The 20,464-nt window shown below is 51.6% G+C and overlaps 10 protein-coding genes across 10 annotated transcripts; 1 reads left to right on the top strand and 9 right to left on the bottom strand.

Moving 5' to 3' along the window:
- Positions 1 to 90: 90 nt before the first annotated feature.
- Positions 91 to 1,532, bottom strand: BO85DRAFT_451260 (maleylacetate reductase). Its single transcript, XM_025660550.1, has 2 exons — positions 815 to 1,532; positions 91 to 752 (listed from the first exon to the last, which is right to left on the bottom strand). Exons 1-2 carry the CDS (start codon positions 1,338 to 1,340, stop codon positions 205 to 207), a joined length of 1,074 nt encoding a protein of 357 aa, XP_025513395.1. The 5' UTR covers positions 1,341 to 1,532; the 3' UTR covers positions 91 to 204.
- A 149-nt stretch (positions 1,533 to 1,681) lies between these two features.
- BO85DRAFT_425049 (short-chain dehydrogenase) lies at positions 1,682 to 2,885 on the bottom strand. Its single transcript, XM_025658067.1, has 2 exons — positions 2,191 to 2,885; positions 1,682 to 2,129 (listed from the first exon to the last, which is right to left on the bottom strand). The coding sequence occupies exons 1-2, from the start codon at positions 2,824 to 2,826 to the stop codon at positions 1,749 to 1,751; spliced, it is 1,017 nt and encodes a 338-aa protein (XP_025513394.1). The 5' UTR covers positions 2,827 to 2,885; the 3' UTR covers positions 1,682 to 1,748.
- Positions 2,886 to 3,032: 147 nt separating this feature from the next.
- Positions 3,033 to 4,625, bottom strand: BO85DRAFT_401419 (WD40 repeat domain-containing protein). Its single transcript, XM_025657159.1, has 2 exons — positions 4,230 to 4,625; positions 3,033 to 4,161 (listed from the first exon to the last, which is right to left on the bottom strand). Exons 1-2 carry the CDS (start codon positions 4,586 to 4,588, stop codon positions 3,267 to 3,269), a joined length of 1,254 nt encoding a protein of 417 aa, XP_025513393.1. The 5' UTR covers positions 4,589 to 4,625; the 3' UTR covers positions 3,033 to 3,266.
- Positions 4,626 to 5,076: 451 nt separating this feature from the next.
- BO85DRAFT_440312 (glycoside hydrolase family 7 protein) lies at positions 5,077 to 6,590 on the bottom strand (the record flags this gene model as incomplete). Its single annotated transcript, XM_025658757.1, has 4 exons — positions 5,077 to 5,630; positions 5,686 to 5,887; positions 5,939 to 6,325; positions 6,375 to 6,590. 4 exons carry the CDS (start codon positions 6,588 to 6,590, stop codon positions 5,077 to 5,079), a joined length of 1,359 nt encoding a protein of 452 aa, XP_025513392.1.
- Positions 6,591 to 8,695: 2,105 nt separating this feature from the next.
- On the top strand, positions 8,696 to 10,357 carry BO85DRAFT_401413 (alpha/beta hydrolase). The gene is made up of 2 exons (XM_025657158.1): positions 8,696 to 9,234; positions 9,288 to 10,357. Exons 1-2 carry the CDS (start codon positions 8,831 to 8,833, stop codon positions 10,108 to 10,110), a joined length of 1,227 nt encoding a protein of 408 aa, XP_025513391.1. The 5' UTR covers positions 8,696 to 8,830; the 3' UTR covers positions 10,111 to 10,357.
- A 432-nt stretch (positions 10,358 to 10,789) lies between these two features.
- BO85DRAFT_401410 (uncharacterized protein) lies at positions 10,790 to 11,463 on the bottom strand (the record flags this gene model as incomplete). Its single annotated transcript, XM_025657157.1, has 2 exons — positions 10,790 to 10,987; positions 11,042 to 11,463. A coding segment is annotated over one exon (363 nt), but the record flags the coding sequence as incomplete, so codon positions are not given.
- Positions 10,792 to 11,001, bottom strand: BO85DRAFT_343806 (uncharacterized protein; the record flags this gene model as incomplete). Its single annotated transcript, XM_025655464.1, has 1 exon — positions 10,792 to 11,001. A coding segment is annotated over one exon (210 nt), but the record flags the coding sequence as incomplete, so codon positions are not given.
- A 3,935-nt stretch (positions 11,464 to 15,398) lies between the features above and the next one.
- Positions 15,399 to 15,844, bottom strand: BO85DRAFT_451254 (uncharacterized protein). Its single transcript, XM_025660549.1, has one exon. It carries the CDS (start codon positions 15,761 to 15,763, stop codon positions 15,596 to 15,598), a length of 168 nt encoding a protein of 55 aa, XP_025513388.1. The 5' UTR covers positions 15,764 to 15,844; the 3' UTR covers positions 15,399 to 15,595.
- A 1,369-nt stretch (positions 15,845 to 17,213) lies between these two features.
- BO85DRAFT_498561 (uncharacterized protein) lies at positions 17,214 to 18,564 on the bottom strand (the record flags this gene model as incomplete). Its single annotated transcript, XM_025664036.1, has 1 exon — positions 17,214 to 18,564. Exon 1 carries the CDS (start codon positions 18,282 to 18,284, stop codon positions 17,214 to 17,216), a length of 1,071 nt encoding a protein of 356 aa, XP_025513387.1. The 5' UTR covers positions 18,285 to 18,564.
- Positions 18,565 to 18,880: 316 nt separating this feature from the next.
- Positions 18,881 to 20,439, bottom strand: BO85DRAFT_490018 (hemolysin III family protein; the record flags this gene model as incomplete). The annotated part of the gene is made up of 2 exons (XM_025663637.1): positions 18,881 to 20,206; positions 20,263 to 20,439. 2 exons carry the CDS (start codon positions 20,437 to 20,439, stop codon positions 18,881 to 18,883), a joined length of 1,503 nt encoding a protein of 500 aa, XP_025513386.1.
- Between the last annotated feature and the right edge of the window lie 25 nt (positions 20,440 to 20,464).

Raw genomic sequence — 20,464 nt, 5'->3', positions numbered from 1 at the left:
CCAATCGCGGTAGGATGGATTACGGAGGTGAGTAGGTTTGTAGGTTATGGTGCCATATTTTACTTTGCTATGTATGTAGAAGTGTAGAGGTTTTAGTTCAGTGGAAAGTGTGTTACATAAATGTACTATTCATGATTCACATATAGAGTTGAACTCTACACACTACTACCTATTTACATGCAACCCTCTCTTAAGGAATCTAATCTACAAATCCGCCCTCGCCGGCTCCCCAGCCCACACTCTCCGAATCAACTCCCGGATCGGCTCACGCTCAATCTCCCTAGGGTTCCAGTAGGGGTTACTAACCGCAATATCCGCCGCCTTATCAATATCCTCCTCCTTCATACCAAAGTCCTTCAATCCACGCTTAACCTGCAACTTCTCCAACAGCACATTCAGCCCGTGGATCGCATCCCCGTTACTCTCCGGCAGCGCCTCGGCCAACTTCTTCATCGCCTCGGGGATCTTCGGCGCATTGTAGGAGATAGCGTGCGGGAGCACCGCCGTATGCGTCTCCGCATGGGGCAGGTTGAAGCTTCCGCCGAGCGTGTGGCAGAGCTTGTGGTGGATAGACATGCCTACGCTGCCGAGACAGGTACCGCAGAGCCAGGCACCATATTGGGCGGAGGAGCGGGCGGAGGGCGAGCTGGGGTTCTGGACGATTTCGGGGAGGGAGGAGGCGAGGGCCCGGGTACCTTCTAGGGCCATGAGGTTGATTACGGGGTTGGTGTTGCGCGCGTAGAGGGCTTCCACTGTTGGGTGGTCGATTGTGTTAGTTTGACGGTTTTGGGGGAGGGTACTGGGGAGGACTAACCCGCATGCGCGATGGCATTGACACCGCTCGTCGCACTCATGGCCACCGGTAAAGTCATAGTCAGGTCCACATCGTAGATCACAGTCCCCGGGAGGATCTTCGGGTCGGAGCGAGTCTTCTTCAATCCATCGGCTGTTTCACCCAGAATCGGGGTCATTTCACTGCCTGCGTAGGTGGTCGGGATACAGATGTGCGGCAGTCCTGTGCGGATGCTGATGGCTTTGCCCAGGCCGATGGTGCTACCGCCGCCGATGGAGACGACGCAGTCGGCGCTCTGGGCTTTGGCGTATTCCAATGCCTTGTCGGTGATGTGGGTGGGAGTGTGCATGGTGGCTTCGGTGAAGATGCCGGCCACTTGGCCGTTCAGGACGGTCTTGACATTCTCGGCTTGGGAGACTTGCTGCGGGGTCGAGAGGAGGAGAGGTGCTTTGAGATTCTGGCGGGCAAGCTCGTCGGGGAGCTTCTTCAATGTGCCGCTGCCGAAAATGACTCGGCCGGGGTTGGCGTTGTATTCGAAGGAGTCCATGGTGGTTGTGGTGGTGATGGTGATATTTGGAGTTGTGGATGAGGGGAAGGGATGAGGATAGCGGGGGAGGGAAACTCAACTGAGAATCAGGATCGGTATATATCTTTGCCTAGATCGACCCATGAATTGGACTTCTAGGAACCCGAACAGCCGACGAAGCTTGATCATCATGAATAATCCCCCACACCCCACCGATCCGGAGCAAACGTCATGAAGTTATTGGGGCAAAGGCCTTTGCCGTGGGTCGCCCGTGGAGGGGCTCGGCAGTTGGTTGTTGTTCATGCCGATACTATACTATGAACAGATATGCGATTGACTTCAGTGTTTACAATACTCGGTGATCAAATAAACCAAAGCGGTTGTAATTATTTGGTGTCTGTAATAATTATGGTACAGTGTGTAGTTACCCTACATTGGCAAACCCCCCTTGTCGAGCTTCAACACCGTATCCTTAGGGCTGACCTGCGCCCACTCTAACGTCTTCTTCCAGATCTTGCCCTGTTTCTCCCCATCCTGACTCTCAGGAGAACTCTCGTCCTTTTTCAGAAGAGTGAAGTACCCCGCCTCCCCCGCATATTTCTCACTCACAGCCAACTCGACCACATCCTCCCCGGCCTCCGTAGCCGTGCGCATAGTCGGGTCAAGCAGTCTCAACAGCGGCCGCAGTGGCTGGATTATGAGACGGGAGATGATCCTAAGAATTAGCGGCGTGTTGGTGCGCAGCGCGCGAGAATCACTCAGGTTGCCTGGATTGATAGCTACAACCTTGATGTGCTTTAGATTGTCGTCCTGATGTAGACCCAATGTCAGTATACTGGGACCGGAAGACTGCAAGGAAGCAAGATAATACCTGAATTAACTGCCCGTTCAACGCATACATCCACATGATAATCGCCAGCTTCGACACCGCATACTGATAGAACCCCTTCCCCCTAATATCTTCGTCCGCCTTCTTGATCGGTTTCACCAGCACGTCCAGATCCTCTGGAATGGTAGGCGGATACTTCTCCAATCCATTCTTACCGGGCCAATGAGCATCACTACCGAAGAGAATAACTCGTCCAGAGTTCGATCCGAATGAACCTAGCAGACGCAGTACTAGCGAGGCGTGAGCAATATGGTTCACCTGAAAGGTCTTATCCAGTTCATCGGCAGTTGTTTCGACCTCGCTAGCTAGGTTCCAGTAGTATGCGTTGCAGATGATGCTAGCTAGTGGGGGGATTGTGCCATTAGTGATTTCGGTGGCTAGGGTCTGCGCGAATGTGGTCACCTCGGTGAGGTTGGAGAGGTCTAGTTTCCGGATTGAGGTGCTTGGATTGGAAAAGGGCGTGATGGTGTCGTTGAGACGCTTGGTGTTGGGGTCCGAAGTGGAAGGGTTGCGGACGGTGAGGACGAGAGTGTAGTCTGGGTAGTTAGTGAGGAAGTGATGGACTGCTGGGATGGCAAGAGAGCTGTTGGCTCCGGTGAGGAGGATGGTTCCTGGCATTGCGGTGGAGTGATGTATGATGGTGATGGAAGGGCATGGGGTACAATGGCTTATGTGAGATGGTTTATGGGCTGGTTGGCGCTTATTATCATTCTTTATGTTGCTTTCCCCTGCTGCCAAGACAGTCTAATACAGCTACTAATCCTGGACAGCTGAAGCTGCTAGCCTTGAACTAGAAGCCGACAAGGCTGTGTGCAACCGCAGTTCTTTGTGCCTGGATTTCATGCGATTGGAGCAATATTGCGAGATACACTAGTTCTGCTCGGCTACGATGCGACACACTATTCAGATAAGCTGGGTCACACTAATGGCTGATCATCTAGAGATATTAGCATCATTGAGTACGTATTTGCAAAGCACACTCCCAGTTTTGTTCTCCCGACACCAATGCTATGCATAACCTCCCGCTTTGGGTATCAATAAACCACATTCGATTCCAGTTAATCCAAGTCAGCGAAAGCCATGATTTGCTGTCCACCCTTGCCCTTGGCTTTCGTCTTCTTGCGCTTGTTCTGTGCCTTGTCCTGGCGGCCGCCGGTGTCGCTGTCATCCGAGTCGTCATCACTGTCATCACCTTCATCGCTATCGTCACTGTCGCCATACATGCGCTTCTCTCCCGGCATTGCCCCGTATCTATCAGCACCAACAACAGCCTCGTGCCAAACCTTCACCACCTGTCCACCACCAGTAACCATGCGCCCCTCAACGTCAAAGCCCAGGCCAACCACGCCCTCGGTCTCATCATGCATAACCTCCGAGGCGACCTTGTTAGGGCCGATCCGCACGAACTTGACTTTACCACTGCCGAGGCCGACAGCGACCACCTTGCCCTTGCCCAATTCATCCGGCAGAACAGCCATGGTCTCGAGGGACTCTCCACCACCATCTCCACGCTCCACATAGATCCGCTCGTCCTGGTCATCCCACGCGCCCTTCTCCCAGAGCGTAAGAACACCGCTAGAACCTCCCACAAGCACCTTCTCGCCGCGACTCGTGCCACTGGCTGCCAGCCCGCCAATATACGTCGAACTGATCAACTCCTCCTCCTGATCCTCACTGCGAACAAGCACACCCCGTCGCAGATCCGTAACTGCCAAGGTCGTTCCACCTGTCGTCACCCATTGCTTGCTGAACCCGGAGGTGCTGGTCTCGGACGCCGGAAGAGGCGTAAGAGACGAAACGTAGTCGTCATGAGGGTGATGAGATTGTTCAGGCTTTGCCGAAACCTTGGAGTAGGGTATGCGGAGATCGTAGAGGTGGAGAGCGCTGGAATCGGTCGCAAGAAGGAGAGTCTGAGGGGAAAGCGCATGGACGATAGTGGGAGCATCGATGGATCTAAAAGCAGATATAATCAGCCATTGAGTCCCCATCCAGCCACATATGCAATGGAATTCATATCCTACCCATTCTTCATCGTGGGAATAGCGATCTTGTTTTCTACAACACCCGTCTCCGCCTTCGCGGCCTTGATCAGTCCGTCCGTTCCGGCCGAGTAGAGCGTCTCGCCATCAATCCCGAACGTCAAGCACCGACAGCTACCCTTGTGGCGTCTCGTCCGCCACATTGTATCAATGTGTCCTCTGCCATTGCGTGACGAGGCATTCGACGTCTCGTCATCGTCGCTGGCCGCTTCGTCGGTGGGGAGTCGGAAAGTTTGGACGTGGCCGGAGGAGAGACCCACGGACACAACGGGCTCCTTGGGGTGCAGGGCCTGGGAGAACAGGTCCGCTGATAGCGGAAGGGTGCAGACGGTGTCGAACATTGCGGGGAGTGAGCAATTGCACGAGGGCGAACTTATGCCGCAGTTTTTTGACCGGCGGAGCTTGCAGCTGCAGGCTGGCGGAGCCGATCAGTCTCGGAGTGAGCGGGCCGACGGATCTTCCGGGGTCGGTTGGCCATTGAGTTTACGCTTAAGGCTACTTTATCAGGTTGCTATCTACGCAGGGCTGATTAGGTCAGGACTAACGAAGAACAACTGTATCTTGGTTTGAGTGGACTCAAAACAGAAAGGAAGCGAATGTGAAGTGAAGTACAACATTCTCAACATGAATTGGAAAAACACGAGAAACAAAGTCTGCATCAATCAATCTGGAGTGAACGAAAAATAAATGAAGGCAGCCCGGTATACAAAAGCAGTAGCCACTTTTCGGACTATTCACAAGCCTTAACCCTCCCATATCCATTTCAGGAACCTGTCCTGTCATGTCCGGCATGGTGGTGCAGTTGAGGCTTTGAGCCCAGCGCTTCAGCTTATGCGGAAGCGCTGAAGGTCGAGTTGATGGGACCGAACTTGATGTTCGAAAAAGTCACCGAAGAATCAGGGTGCGCCCCCTCGACTGTCGCAGGAAGGCCCGATTTTGAGTCGCATGTTCCGCGTGCAACACCTGGGTCGGTAGCGGTAGCGTTCTCGGGATAGTTACTGTCAAGCCACTCCATGCTAGAATAGTAATCATCCCACAAGCTCAAGATGAGAACCATCGAAGACATGGCATCACTGATCCCAGCAAGTCCATTGTGCGCAGCGAACACATCGTCGTCGCCAAAGGCCTTCTTCTGCGCAGTGCAGAAGTCCGTTGTGATCGAGTTTCCAGTCACTCCAGAGATGCTGGACTCGGCGTTCGCAATAACGTTTCCGTTCTGCACGTAGTAACGCTTGATCTCGCTGAGGGAGCTGGAGCCATCAGTGATGAACTGGGTCACAACGGTCATCTTGGATCCGGTGTCAACGATCTTGCCAGCACCGTAAAAAGTGTCGTTGCCCATGCGATAGGGATTGAAGTCGCAGCCGTCAGGGTCGCAGGTTCCTGTGATTGGATTAGCCGAAACATCCAGCTCGAGCTTTTATCTAGATATTCGTACCTCCGTAGCGGTCATCCGAGTAGGTTCCACCGCAGTTGTTACCCTCACACATGGTCTGGTTGCTACTGTCACAGGGATGGGGTGTCACTGCGGTCGAGATCTTATTGGCTTCCCAGATATCCATTTCAGGACAGCAGGAACCGTGATTACCAGTACCAGTGTTGTCATTGTTGCTAGAAGGTTCCCAGCCATCGACGTTGGCCTGGTTCCGGTCAGCATTCAAGCTTTGAGGAGGTTTTCAAGGACTACTTACTTCTCCGTTGATGAACTTTAGGTCTCGCGGACATTGGGAGTCACAGTATCCTGTTCCGTACTTGGCTCCGGCCTTGTTTGCAGGGTACCTTGAGGTGCCACCATCGGCGTCCATTGCAGTGAAGTACAGCGCGCCATTCAATCCACATGGGAGGTTAGACACATCGACGTCGAAAGTGAACTCTGCGTCAAGCAAGTCGAACGTCTGGTATTTCTCGTCACTCGTGTCCATGAGATACACACGCGAGCCAACATTGGAACCAGTGACAAATTTCAGTGTCAATGAATCACCGTCAGTGGTGATACCATAGGTGGACTCGTAGTCTGCTCCGTCCAGGGCGCAGTTGGTCGCACATGTTTCATCGTCAGGGCAGAGAGTTGAATCCCACTGTGATGTGCGTCAGCCAGTGCAGCACATAGATGCCAATCAAACTCACGGTGTTGCCAGTGTAGCAATTGGTGCTACCATCGACAGAATGGGTCCAGCGCCAGTTTGAGTCGATGACAACCGAGCCACTCTGTTCCGTGCAGCTGCCTTCAGAAGTGCACTTCTGCCAGGTCAACGAAGGATGGACTTCCTCCGTGAGCGTTCCGGCTTGCTGGGCACGAACGGCCGTCAGCAGGGCCGAAAAGAGAAGGGCGCGTTGATGCATTGCAATGAGATTGTATAAGACTCGAGTCGTCTCCTTCTTTCAGTGATACTGTTGTCTGTCCGGCAGATGTGATTTCCAAGCTGTACAGCGGGATAACCTCCCCATTTATAACATCCCAGCCAGCATTCGGTCTCATACCCTCTTGTGATCCGGAAGAATAGGGTCTCCCATTTTTGCCGGTGCAGCGGACCGTCAGTCCGTCGATGTTTCAAATTAGGCAAGGCTTTATGTGCCGTGAAATGAAGAACGCACGATAATAGAGTGCTGTGTTGCAGAAAGAGGGCTCTGGGTATTGAGGTGTGTCCGAGAGTGGGCCCAGATTCTATCACCAGGATGGAGTATATCAGGCTGCTTGGCTACCGCTGTGCCTTATTGGTTCATGGAGTTTCAGGGATTCACGGAGGGCCCTCCGAGTTGTTTCTGTTCCCTGCTTGTAATTAAGCACTGGGGTCTTCCAATGAAGGCTGTCTATGTCATGTGTGGCCCATCCAAAGCCATGCATGTAGAGAGAATCTGCCTCACAGGCCAACTTAGTGAAGCTCTGCGATAGCCAGGTTTTGGAGCCCTTTGCTCGGGTGCAGGAGCCTTGCCCGAGGCGATGCTCTAGGGTATCTTGCAAAGTATTATACCCAATACTAGCAAATGGCAGCGATCGTGCAGTTCACTCTGATGCTAATTTTCTTCTCCGATACTTAGAGTATCTTCAAATCAAAAACCCTGTAATCAATTAGCCGCGTCGATTAACAAAGGTCATTCGCAGTCCCATTTGGGAAATACGGAGACAACGGCGTCCCATGTAGCCGCTGAGTTAATGAAGATGTGGCAGCGTGTGGCGTTGTTTGGGTAACAGCCAACTCCGATTCATCTCAAATCCTGATGAAGGATTGATTAATTTCCAGGGTCCCTCTTTTAGCCTTGTCGATCTCGGAATGCGGGGTGCTACATCCCATCAATGACAGCTCGAGTGGGTGCCAAAATGATTCGGATTCATGCAGGTGGCTAGGCTGAAATTGATCTATCCAAGCCGGAAATAGTAGACTTGGATGGGGTTATCAACGTCAAACCAAGAAATATTTTTGGTCTTTGCTCCCGGTAGAGCCCGCCTTACCGTCTTCAGACAGGGCGGTTAGCATCTCCGACTGATTAATGTTTCACCACAATTATTTTATATCGAATTTCCATTTGTTCATAACGTAAGGTGTTTTCCCAGGCGCCATCATCCTTTCATTTGCCTGGTTTCGTACCTAAACGGGGTAATACTGAGCCGAGTCACCTGTAAATCGAACCACTGTAGTGAGCTCACACACAGACATCCGACAAAGCCGACGGAAGCCACGATATGGCGCTGTACCTTGCAGATCGCTTCCCGATTACGTTCGGAGGCGTGCAAGCCAACAAGATCCAACGGTTGCTATTTAGCCGGCTTGAATTTGAGGAGGGCGCGGAGTGATTCTCCGCGACATACATGGCGTAGATGCCAAGAATAGTATCCTCTTTGGATTGATCATGCAGCGACTGCCTTGACATTTAAACCTATAACAGGGGTCTTGCTACTCAGACAAGGCCTTTGTCTGCATAGTATGAGTAAAGTGACATATAATGTCGGTTGAGGAGTATCTCCGCTAGCCACAAGAAGATTTCGTGTTTCTGTTCCGGCAGGTATACAATGCCCTCGGTGTGCATATCGGATATCGAGAGTTTTAGTACTCTGTCAAGTTCAGAATAATCGATAGTACCTAGTATAGTAGTGTGGTGGTTGAGCAGACTGCCATGACAATGTTTCAATGAAGCAAGTAGAAATATATACTAGTACCGTTTTGCTCAAAACTACTTACCAGCCGTACAAAATTCCCTAGCAGACAAAACTCGCATGTTCCACTGTCCGTTATTGTGCCATGTGGTAGACAGGTCAAGATCATGGAAAACGAAGGTGAGGGATATGATTAATCTAAACTAACTAGTTAACTAACTAGGAAGAGGACACAATGGTATTTCCTGTGATGCCTAACTAGTCATGAGCCTCGGCAATTTCTTATCAACCGCTTATCGCTTATCGGATGACTTTTCCCAACTGGAGATGGTGCATCCTCAGGCCAACCGCCCAACGTCGCCGGTCGCTTCCCCCTCGTTCGTCTGTTTCACCGGTCAGGATTAATCTGGCTTGCATCCATTTACTTTCTTCCGCGTTTCTCGTGTAGACTAAAGAGCATACAATAAACAGTCACAATAGACGATAGAACATGGCATGGTACAGCCAGACTATCGAATCCTTCTCCGATTCGCTGGGGACCAGCCGAAGCCAACTTCCCCTGCTCGCCGTCACAGGGGCCTCGTTCACCTTGGGCCTCTTGTTTCGATCACTGCTTTCAGACCCACAACAGGAGAGCACAGTGCTTGAGTCTCCGCGCAAGCAAGTCCTGTCCGTGTCCGATTCAGTGAACCGTGAGCTTCCGCTGCCCACGGACGTACTCCCGGGAGCCCGGGATGTCTCTACGCCGTATGGATCTATCCGTGTGTATGAATGGGGCCCAGAAGATGGACCTAAGGTTCTCCTAGTTCACGGGATAACCACTCCGTGTATTGCACTTGGGGGTCTGGCCCATGCCTTGGTTGACCGGGGCTGCCGGGTCATGCTGTTTGACCTGTAGGTGACCCGCCTTACGATGATGAGGAATGATCACTAACAGGCCTGAATAGGTTCGGCAGAGGCTACTCTGACTGCCCGTCTGACATTCCACAGGACAACAGACTGTTCGCCACCCAAATCCTTCTCGCTTTAAGCTCATCGTCACTGTCTTGGACTGGAGCCGGCTCCGGTAGATTCTGCCTCGTGGGTTACTCACTGGGTGGTGGCATAGCTGCTTCTTTTGCAGCATATTTCCCTCAGTTTCTCTCTTCGCTGGTGCTTCTTGCTCCCGCAGGCTTGATCCGTGACTCCCAGATCAGCTTCCAGTCACGTCTCCTCTACTCCCGCGGTCTTGTTCCGGAACGTGTGCTTGGCTTCCTGGTTGGACGCCGCCTCCGCGCAGGCCCGCTGACGACCCCGAAGTCGAAGACCCGTAAGCTTACCGCTGAGGATGCGCTCGCCGAGGAGCTGCCAACACAGGGTGCGGCACAAGTCCAGCGGCTATCTCGGACGTACTCTCATGTCAATGTTCCCAGTGCTGTCCAATGGCAAGTGGGTGAGCATGCTGGGTTCGTGCATGCTTTCATGTCCAGTATGCGACATGGACCGATTCTGCAGCAACGCCAGCGCGAGACTTGGGAACGTCTTGGAAGATACCTATCGACACAAAAGGACCTCCCGATCGAGGAACAGCGTTTAAATGGTCTCCCGAGTGATAAGGTACTCATCATGTGCGGGGACCATGATACTGTCATCGTCAAGAATGAGCTTGTCCCTGATGCAACGTCGGCACTTCAAGGGCATGCAAGCTTCAAATTCTTCAACGCAGGCCACGAGTTCCCAAGTACCAAATATGAAGAAGTGGCCCAATATGTGATGGAATTAATGCACTGAGGACCCTGCAAGGAATCATCCTACAATGCTGATCATTCACTTGATTTACTATCTTTATAGACATTTTTGAAGTGGGGTTTTTTGTTAGACTTTTTTTTCTAGATTGTTGCTTCCCATCTTTCTCATGTTGGCCCACATTGCCATTTCCATATAGAGCAAATGCCTAGTTTTATCCAGCGATAATTTAGATGCCACATAACTTTACGTTTACTTGGTTATTGACACACTTCAGTATGTTGAATCATGCAATATCTGTGCGATAAATTGGATAAAATGAGTGATTAAAACATAGGAGACTGGGTATCTGCATTGTCAAGGATAGACGGCGGCGCGTGTTACGCCGCCAGCTGGTATCTATAGGACCTCTATATCAACTTTCCCTTCCTCTTTCCGGTCCAGCGTTGGAGCAAGTGGCTCCTGTTTGGGCATAGCGCCTGCCTGGCCAAACTGGTCGTTTTGTCTTCGTCGTCCTCCATTTCCACCTTCAACTTCCGCCTGCCCGTTTCCCCGCAACCCAGGCAGCATATCGTCTGCTTCCCAGTCTCCTCAAAGCGACTCGCAAAATAGGTCGTCTCTCATAGCGCTTTTATTCTTTCGCGTTTGTATTTTGCCTTTTCTTTCCTTTTTCTTTTTTTTTTTTTTTTTTTTTTTTTTTTTTTTTTTGATTTTAGATAATTGGTTCAAGTTCTGTTCTGTCGCGTCGAGCTGGCTTGAGAGACGCGACACATGATCAGAGCGTTCTCCCATTCGTGCCCGGGCATAGTAAGGTGCTTCCGCCGCGGACGACTGCGAAAAGCGTTCCATGCTGCCGCTGCTGCCATCCGGGATGTGACTCAGGTTTCCTGCACTGAGGCTGCTGCCCATGCCGTTGGCGGACCTGCAAGTGTGTGAGTATCAACAGGATCTGAAGAGGTGAAAGGTAGAAGCTTACTTGGAGGTATGAGCGTTTCCAGACATGATTGATGAAGTTTGGATAATAGTCCCGTGAACTCAGAGGAAGAGCTTGTGTGGAAAGATTTTGAGAGAGTTTGGACAGACGATCGTGCGTGATGGACTTTGATTGGGTATGAAGAGACAAGTCTCTTGGACGCAGATGGAAAACTTGAGTGGATGAGAAGGCTTGTTTGGCTTTGGATTCGTTGGTGAGTTCTGACCAAACGGCGAGGAGAGACCTGTCCCTATATACCTTTCAACGGCCCCGGATATATTCCAAGCCTCGCTGTTGCTGACGACTGAAACCGAGAATGTGATACAAGAATAAGTAGATGCCTTGGGAGCACCCAAAAAAAAGCTGGACTGCCACAGACGAGGAGGGAAACGATGAGATTGGAAAATCCGAAAAAGGGTCCGGAGTGTGAAGGGAAATGGTAGGAAGAAGCCAGTAAGTGACACAGGCAGATAAAGATCTTCGGTGGGATAGTGCCTCGGAGTAGTGTATCTCTGACTAACTAGGCTACTTTCAAGGAACGGTTGGGCTGTCTAGTCAAGATCAGCCACTGATCGAGATGAGACTCTGCCCTGCAAGTTCGGATAGCTGCACATCCTCGATCTAGGGTTTGCCGAGAATCAGCCCATTGACCCGATAGACGAATTTAGTCACATTCACCCCAATCCCTAGAAAATTGGAGGCGATGATTGCCAGGGTAAGCACTAGGGTGAAATGTGTGACCCAAGGCCCGGTTCATGAACCATTGGAGACAGTAAGGACATTCTGGGGAACCCATGAACGATCATCAGCATGGCCTACATCGGGCACATGAGCCGAGAAACACCATAACCGGTCATTCGGTATGCGTCTTGGGTCTAAAGTCCACTACCAAACCAAACTGGTCATAGCGGATGTTCAACGGCAGTCGTCATCGGATAGGGGCTTTGAGGGCTGAAACGCCCAAATCAGCTTGCTCTGCCCACGATTGAAAGCTTGCCAGAAATCTAGACCACTGCCCCCGATCCCCCTTTGGCCGCCAGCCTACTCCCTTTTCGCACTCGCGCTATGTCATGGTCAAGACCCATCCTTTCTCGGAAAAGAGATGGGGGGGAGTGAGCAGCCAAACGAAGAAAGGATCGAAGGCAGACCGTTTGAAGGATCGCCTGAGACCTCACCGATGTGGACAAAACGTGGTCGATCCCATCCAAGCGATCACGCACTGCCCCAGGGGATAGACGGGCTTTGGGCTTCGTTTTCTCTAACCCACGCTTCTGCATCTCGATAATTCCTTTTGCTTTTCAGGTTCCTTGGTTCTTACTGTATTCAGCTAGGATTGGCGACACTATCCACTAACGGTTTCTGCGGTCTCCGAAGAATCAACGGCATTATTGCATTCAGTGGCAGTCACTACGAAAGCTGCAGGTGACAATGTCATCTTTCAACAGCATACAAAACTCCAAGTTGGGCAGCAAAGGCCATGATGAACTGGCTATGGAAAGCCTCACCCCATTCCTTCAACCATTATTACAATACGAGAGCAGTCCTCGCTCCATCAAAGGACGTTAACATCGGTTTTGCTGTTTCCCTTCGCCCTGTCGACAAAAGTCCAAAATTAGCAGAGCTTCAACAGGGATTATTGAACAACCCCCGATCTTTATCCGGAGGCGTTCACATACCTGCTTGTCACAGCCCGCCGGCACTGCTGACCTCGGTCAGCTTGATTGAGGGGTTGTCCCTTTAATCAAACGATCAACTATGTACTTGCTGAAAAGGAGCATGCTAAGCCAAGCCTCGTTCTCCTTAAAAGATTGCTGCTGGCCAGTGCTCTGTCAGATTTGCTTTTTCCTGGCCTTCAGACCAGTCAAAAAAGGGGATATCCACGCCCGCGCGATAAGAAATGAGGATGCGCCCCCCAAAAGCAATTGTCGCTTTCTAAATTTGGCCTGGTCAATCACGGATCGTGATGGCACTACCGTAAATAATGGCAAACTACGGAGTAGCGGCGAAAGTACCCTGCGTCAATCCACGGACCTAATCATTCCTATTTGGCAACTAACGTTAGATTCGCCGAGTTGGTGTAAGTCCGGCTGCCTCCTTCGCATGGCTTACCAGAACGCCGGGTCCGTTGCACAAGCTAAAGTGACTATGAACGGCTAACGGAGCAATGGAGGAGTGAACGGCGGTTGGCCATCTCAGGGATCCTCGGAGAAAGCATTCCGAAAAGGGGCTTCTCCAGAGGTCTCACTCACAAAGCGTTGCGCTATTGTCTCCTACTATCTACAGACAACGCCGACTGATGCCGTTCTGATTTATTTTTCGCTCCCCCCGAATATGCCAGCGCCCTTGCGGGCTCGGGCTTCTCCGCTGGCAGATTATGACCCAGAAACGGTCAGTCTCCACGCCATTCCGCGGGGGACGGTATCCATCAGGAAACACCTCCAGTGCTATTGATTCACACGGCCTGAAAACGGACCTGCATTCCGGGTAATGCGAGTTCAACCGGGCTCGGCCGCGAGACTGGGTGAGGATACGAATTTATTGAAGAGCCGAGTAAATAATACTGTCAATAATTTTTTACTTTTCTTTTCCCCTGGTCGCGGACACGGGTTGGTTGGTTTCACTGCGCGCCTGCAAGGCACACTTGGTCCAAGCTCCTAGCTCCAGCAACCTTATCTTTCACATCGCTGCTTCTATTCGGTAAGAAAGCCGGTGCGCAAACCCGCATGGACCACCCTTGGCTGGCTGTCCGGCATGGATAGCAGGTACTCACTAGAGCTAACCGAGTCCAAGGATGGCTTCATTTGCTTCATTCAAAGATCCATGGCCTCGTCCAACACCAGCCCTTTTCGAAAAGTAAGTGACAAGGTTATAAAACCACGAACAAAAAGCAAAGAAATAAGAGATTAATCAAACCGGACCAGCCAAGCATGCCTTTCCGCGTGGACTGGCTGGTCAGAGCTGCCATGTCTCGAACCGAGCCGAACTATGGCAGCGGCCGAGCCTTAAAATTACGGGACCAGAAGAAGAGAGATTCGTAGGAATCCAAGCTAACTGCGCCCTTGACCTAGTGTCTTGCGCAGGCTGTGAGATCTGGTGTTCGCAGCCAAAGCGGCAAAGATCTTCGCCGCAACTGCACGTCGCTGATCCTCCCTTCAGCTGAAGCCTAAGGCATAGTGTGATGAAACTATGAAACAAGTTGACGGAAATTCCGGGGAATTGAGAGTTCCCTCCCCTATGTTACCCCCTGTTCTTCGGCGTAACTCTTTTCCCTGTACAGCCCCTTCCGGCCGCCACAAAATTAGCATGACAAGCAGTCGTCATTCACGCGCAGGACAGCTGAAACACCCGCCAGAAGTTAGTTACGTCAACTAGCAGGATTGCAGGAACGAGGTGACGCTAGCAGCTGATGAGGCCTTCATCGGAAATGTGAATGGCGGTGGTCCGGCGTTCTCCGTCATTCAGTTGGCATTCGTCAACAAGCCAAGGACCGTTGCTTTTTCTCTCTCCCTTTTTTTCGAGGTATGCTCGGGCATGGACGACCTCGGCAGGGATCCGCGTCAAATCCTCCTCACCGAGCGATACGTCCAAACTAGGACCCTTTACGCAGGAGCTCTTCGGAAGCTACGGGTCCCCTGACTAGTTCTCAGGTACCATAAAACTAGTAGTCTCTGAGCGTTACACGGAAGCGACATACACCCTTTCGGCCTTCGGGATTTGCTACAAATTCGTATTGCTCCCGTCAAATCCCTGGATTATGTCGCTAAGCAAGGTATGCTCGGCCGGAGTGCTACACGAGGCTGGGCCTTTGGATGTCGGCTCAAGCCGCAACACGGAATGAGTCATTTGCGTTTATACATGCGCGTAAGTGCATTGCCATGATATGGCGTTGGCGTGTCTCTATCATGCACGCATGGCTCCAGGATATGTGACAAATGTTGGTACGAACAGGTTCATATCAGTCTACTATATTCGCCAAGGCCCAAAACAGCCGAGACTGAGGAAAGACGTTTGATGCCAGAAAGTTGAAACATTGCTGTTGCCCAATATTTGGTAAGGCAACAAAGTCTGCGACGGAGGACTAGTGTTTGCCATCGACTGCGACTAAATGTGCGGTCAGAATCTAAGTACGAGGTCGGTTCTGTGGTCCTTCAGTAGTGGGATCTTGAAACCCGCTAATACGATGTGAAAATGCGTCTGCTATGGCTGCTTTCAGCAAACTAGACGAGCACATATCGTCGAGAAAGCTCATCTCTGCATAGCAGGTGGGACACTGATGGTCCTTGCTTGTGCACCAAGCGTTACGAGCTGATTCAAGTTAGCACGAGCTTGGGTATTGGTTGCCATTATTGCCGCTAATGTGATTATAATTGTAGTCCTGTGATGATATTCAAGATGTGCTGCTTGGGAGGAGGGTTACTGATAGTGAACAAGCCAACTGAGGCCTGTAGGTCTTGAGGGAGTACAAAATGTGTGGTTGAGAAGCGCTTATCCCTCCAGGTGATGCACAGCTCATGCGTGGAGATCTGGCGTGTGATCATGCTGCTGAAGTGGAACTGTCTAGGGTTCGACGCAGCTGATAGCTGAAACATCGCCTGAACGAAGCGAGGAGTGCAGCGGACGCCTGCATGAACCAGCAGAATGACCAGATGTGATGAAGTGGAACAGCAGGAAGAGCACCAAGGCCAATAGCAGTAACAGAAGACCAGCTGACAAGGAAAACGGCATAGCAATCGGCTAAGAACACGGCACATGGAAGCTTAAGCCTTCGCTTCCGGGTGATCCCTGCGTAAAGTGGATATACTATACACCTGTTCGTGATCCTCGTGGGGAACCCAACATGGTGGCTTATACGAGGATCATGTTCATCACAAGAGTATTCTTTTTTGTCTCAATTGCGCTTCTTGCATAGGATCTTCGTAGACAGCATGATCTAGTAAGTTGGCCAGCAATAGCCTCTAACATTGCATATATTTGCAACCACAGAATCTATAGACTGAAATATGCCGCGATCAGCCTTATGGTTCCCATTATCTGGGTTAACTATCCCGAGGCTACCAAATCCACATGGCAATAACGGCAGCATCCCACCGCCAGACCCGAGCAAGGCCAAGGCAACCGAAGGCAATCAGCGAGGGATGGACGTGGCGTCGAGGCGTTGAGATCTACACTTACATCTCCGAGGCGAGTGGCAGCAGCAACGTCACCTCTGTGGCGCGGTTAATGACGGGGTGAAAACAAGAATATGCATGTTGTCACATCTATCCTTGTTCTATGGAAGAGGGCCGTATCTTTGCAGCGGTTGGTCTGTTTCTCGGACACTCTCCGGTATCTGCAGTGCTGAACCTCGTCTCGAAACAGGTTTCGCAGCAGTGCGGGATATTCTGACTCGCTCGATGTCAGGTAGCGTGGACAAACACGATGCAATGCACACCTTGGCATGGAAAGCGCAGTCCCACGCAGTGAAGCGAAAGTATGTCCCAGCTGTGGAGACTTGATCACCTCGTAATGCAGAGGTCAAGCGACGCAAGGACGGATCATGCTGTGCGGGATGTACACGCGAGGTGGGTGTTCTTGCGGAAGATGGGGTTGGAAGATCTTGGCTGATAGATATTACCTGTTCATGTGCTGAGATTATGACCAGCAGTGATTACGTATTGCTACTAAGTATGGATATCTGCGTGCATTCCATGGCGCAGCCGTGACAGATACTTGTTTTACACTACAGGTGATGGATGCGAGATATCTCAAATCTGTGCAGTGAGTCTGCTTGAAGCAGGTTGTAGTCATCAGACAATCTTTTCGTAGGTGTGTGATAGAATATCTTCGTTCTAATTGAAGACATTGTAGAATTTGACATGGTGTATGCAGTCGTAGATCATGTCTACTACTAAGTATAGTTATTTGGGTCAAGTCCACGTAAGCCTGCATCTCTCTGTATTAAGCGAGATTGCATGGTCATTATGATAGTCGAAGAGGTACAGAGACAATAATGACCAGAGGTTAATCAAGCTTACTTTCATTAGATGAGTAGACACTGCCTGCTATACTCCATCATCATCAAGTGTACACCAGCTCCTACCTCCATAACTATCCCAACTACTTTGATATCCTACAGTCCCAAAATAATCAATATAGATATGATGCCATGCTAATAACATCCTAATATCATAGAAAGTTACTCAACCCCCAACACCCCCTTAACACCCAACAACCCCGTCCCCTGCACACACCCCCAATACTCGCCCAAGAAATCCCCATCCCTCAAAACCGCCGTCTCAACCCACAACTTCAGCCCCCCTCCAAACAGCACACCTCCAGGCCCATACGCCTCCATAAACGCCTTCCTAAGCTTAACATGTTCCGCACTCTTCCTTCCCAACGTCTCCATATACTGCAAATCCACAAAGTAAAGCAACTGTACATCCCGCCCAAGCGTCAACGGATACCTCCTCCTCCTCCTCTGCCCCTCCTCAGCAGTAGTAGAATTAGAGGTAGGGATAGTACTCTCCACAGAAGGATTATAACATCCCCTAGAGGAAACCACACCCCCCGATAATCCCGCACTCAGCACCTGGCCCACCCACTCCTGGGACAGGGAATCGAAGTGTTCAGCCCAGTAGGTACGTTCCTCTGCAGATGCAGCAGAGTGATCTTGTCCTTCGACGACGAAGCAGATGTTATCGGGGATGTGAGTGATGGTTTGTTTCCCTGGGAGGATCTTCCCTCCTTCTTGTATATCAGTCTTGCTTTCAGCAATAACAGCACTGATATCCTCCTTAGTAATCTTCGATTTAATACTCTTCTCCCCAATCCGATCCGGATAACACCCCCAATAGCCCGATAACTCGGGCTTGAGATCTATCGACCCCAGGTGCATACATCCCGAGGGGACGGGGTGGTTCGTGGCGCCTTGAATGCGGGAGGGTTGGATGGTTAGGGTTTCGTGGTAGATTCCTGCTGGTGCTGCTTCTGGAGAATCATTGTTGTTGAGGGAGGAGAAGAAAGCGGAGACGGCTGGGGAGGTAAGCCATTTTTGGTAGTTTTCTGTGCTCCAGTAGGTTAAGTGGATGGTACTATTGGTGGTATGGTGCTGGTGGAGGGTTTCTGTATGGGCGCAGAGAGAGTCGGATAGAGCGGAGGCGAAGAGTGAGGTCAGAGTAGTGGTGAGGCTGGGAGGGGTGTGTGGGTTGGTGCCGGTTATGGTGATGGTGATGGGGGTGTTGGGGGGGAGGGAGGCGAGGAACATTTTCTCTTTAGTAGTAGTATCTTTTGGTTCTTTTGGGGGTGAGTAAGTTGGTGGTGAGGTGTGGTGTTAATGGAGAGGTGCCGGTTGTGGTGGCGATATTCAGTTTATATATGTTCAGCAGTAATCAGGCTGTTTCAGCCCCCTCAGTGAACCAAGACATGGAGGGGTTAGTAGCTGTCTAGTGCTCACTGAGGATCTCTTTTATCCAACTGTCATCCACGATTATCTCTTAGTCGTCTTCCTCCAGACCCATTGTATCACTACTTTCCGTCCAATCCCGTCGCTGCAAATGTCATGGATGGGCCCTTCTCCCGTGGTTGACTGGCTCGTTTTGCACTGCCGTCATCCAAACTATTCACGATTAGACGGGCACTGGTTGATAGGTGAGGGCTTGAGGAGGTATTAGTAGTTGCTAACAGAGAGAATTGTTGGCAATGTTGTGGAAAATATTGACAGTATAGGAAAGAATCTATGTCCGCTACATCTCTCTCCCCAAATGTATGTACAAGAATGAGACATCCACAATACAACCTCCATCTACAGAGTACTTCTATGTCTATACACCATCTACACCCCTTTTATTACCCATCTCCCCCCTACTTGGCCAGGTTCGGGCACTCGCCCTGCGCCCGTTGAAACGCACCCGCGAACAGATCCTGCATCGCGCAATAGTGGAACAGGATCCCTCCCAGGACAGCCAGATGCCAGATGTTGTGACTGCCACCAACATAATCGAACAATCCAGGCCGCCAGCGCTCCGGCACCTGCGACGCATACACACATGCTCCCACGAAGTACACCATGATGCTCTTCACCACGGGTGCGTAGAAATACAAGCACCAGGCGAGTCCACGCGTGTACGTCAGCTGGGCCAACGGCGCGAATCCCGTCAGCGCTAGCGATACGTAAAAGGCCACGCGCGCCCATGCCATATCCGCCCGGTTGAAGGTCGGGTGCCACGGCAGGATCACTCCTCCAATGCCCAGCGACATGGTCAGCAGGATATAAGTCCACCGTGAGACCGGCTCGCAGTAGAAAGCCGTGTACTCGGTCGTCACGATCGAGGCTGCCACCAGCATCGAAATACCCGTGTAGTCCACACAGGCAAACCGCTCCATCAGCGTCTGGCTGGCGATGCTGTTCATCGTGTGCCACAGTGTGCTGCAGACCAGGCACTTACACGCCGCGAAGAAGAAGACGGCCGCCACGAGAATGTCCGTTCGCGAGCTGAGGTGGAAGTTGGGATTCAGCGGGTAGAAGTAAAAGGCCACCGACAGGACGATGAAAAGCCCAATCAGGTGGGACCAGATGTTGAACGTCTCATTCGAAGGGGTGAACACCGAAGTCAAGCATTCCACCTTGGAGTGTGTGAACCGATACCCCTGCAGGATATGCGGGTTCACCCGCCACGGGTGCGGGAGATCCGCATACGTGATCAACCGTTGCTCCTGGGCCAGCAGGATAGCTCGGTCGATGCTCTCCCGCAGCGCGTCTTTCGCCCGTCGTGCCCGTTCCATACCCTCGTCGACCACCTCACGGGCGTGCACCAGCTTCGAGTCCATCGCCTTCCAGCCATCATCTAGAGTGCCGTAGAGCCCCCGGTCGCGGACCGCATGGGCGCGGGACTCCAGCTCGACCAGAAACGACTCCATCAGTCGGACTCCCGCCTGGGCCTTTTGTTCGAGCGTCTCCTTTGTTGCGAGAGCATCCATGTAGCGGTCCTCCAGCGTCTCGACCAGGATTTTGGCCCGCTTTTTCCCACCACCCATCAGCTCCCCGGAGGCGTAGGAGCAAGAATCTCGCACGGCTTCCAAGGTGGCGTATCCACGGCGGAGACTGGCGTCGATCTGATCCATGTGGGACTTGCGGTATTGTTCGAGCCAGTGGAGGCGTCGTTCGAGTTCGGCCAGGAAGAGCTCCACCTACGGAGAGGTCAGTCAGGGACAGTATTGATGGTGGAGCCAAGGATGCAGCGTACCCGTAGGAAAACAGCATCCGCATCGTAGTCGCAGGACAACTTGCGAGCCGTATGAAAGGAGTGTCTGCGACGGCGATCTCTCAGGAGGCCGGTGTCTTCTCCGGGAGTGGCATAGGCGGAGGCCACCGCGGCCTCCGGATAAGACTCAATGGTGACAGATTGAGATGAGCAGGCCATGGCGTACAGTGACAGTTAAACCACA

This window comes from Aspergillus piperis (assembly GCF_003184755.1).
Source record: "Aspergillus piperis CBS 112811 unplaced genomic scaffold BO85scaffold_15, whole genome shotgun sequence".
Classification (NCBI taxonomy): Eukaryota; Fungi; Ascomycota; class Eurotiomycetes; order Eurotiales; family Aspergillaceae; genus Aspergillus; species Aspergillus piperis.
Note: the sequence above shows the minus strand (reverse complement) of the source record. Positions and strands in the feature narration are given on the sequence as shown.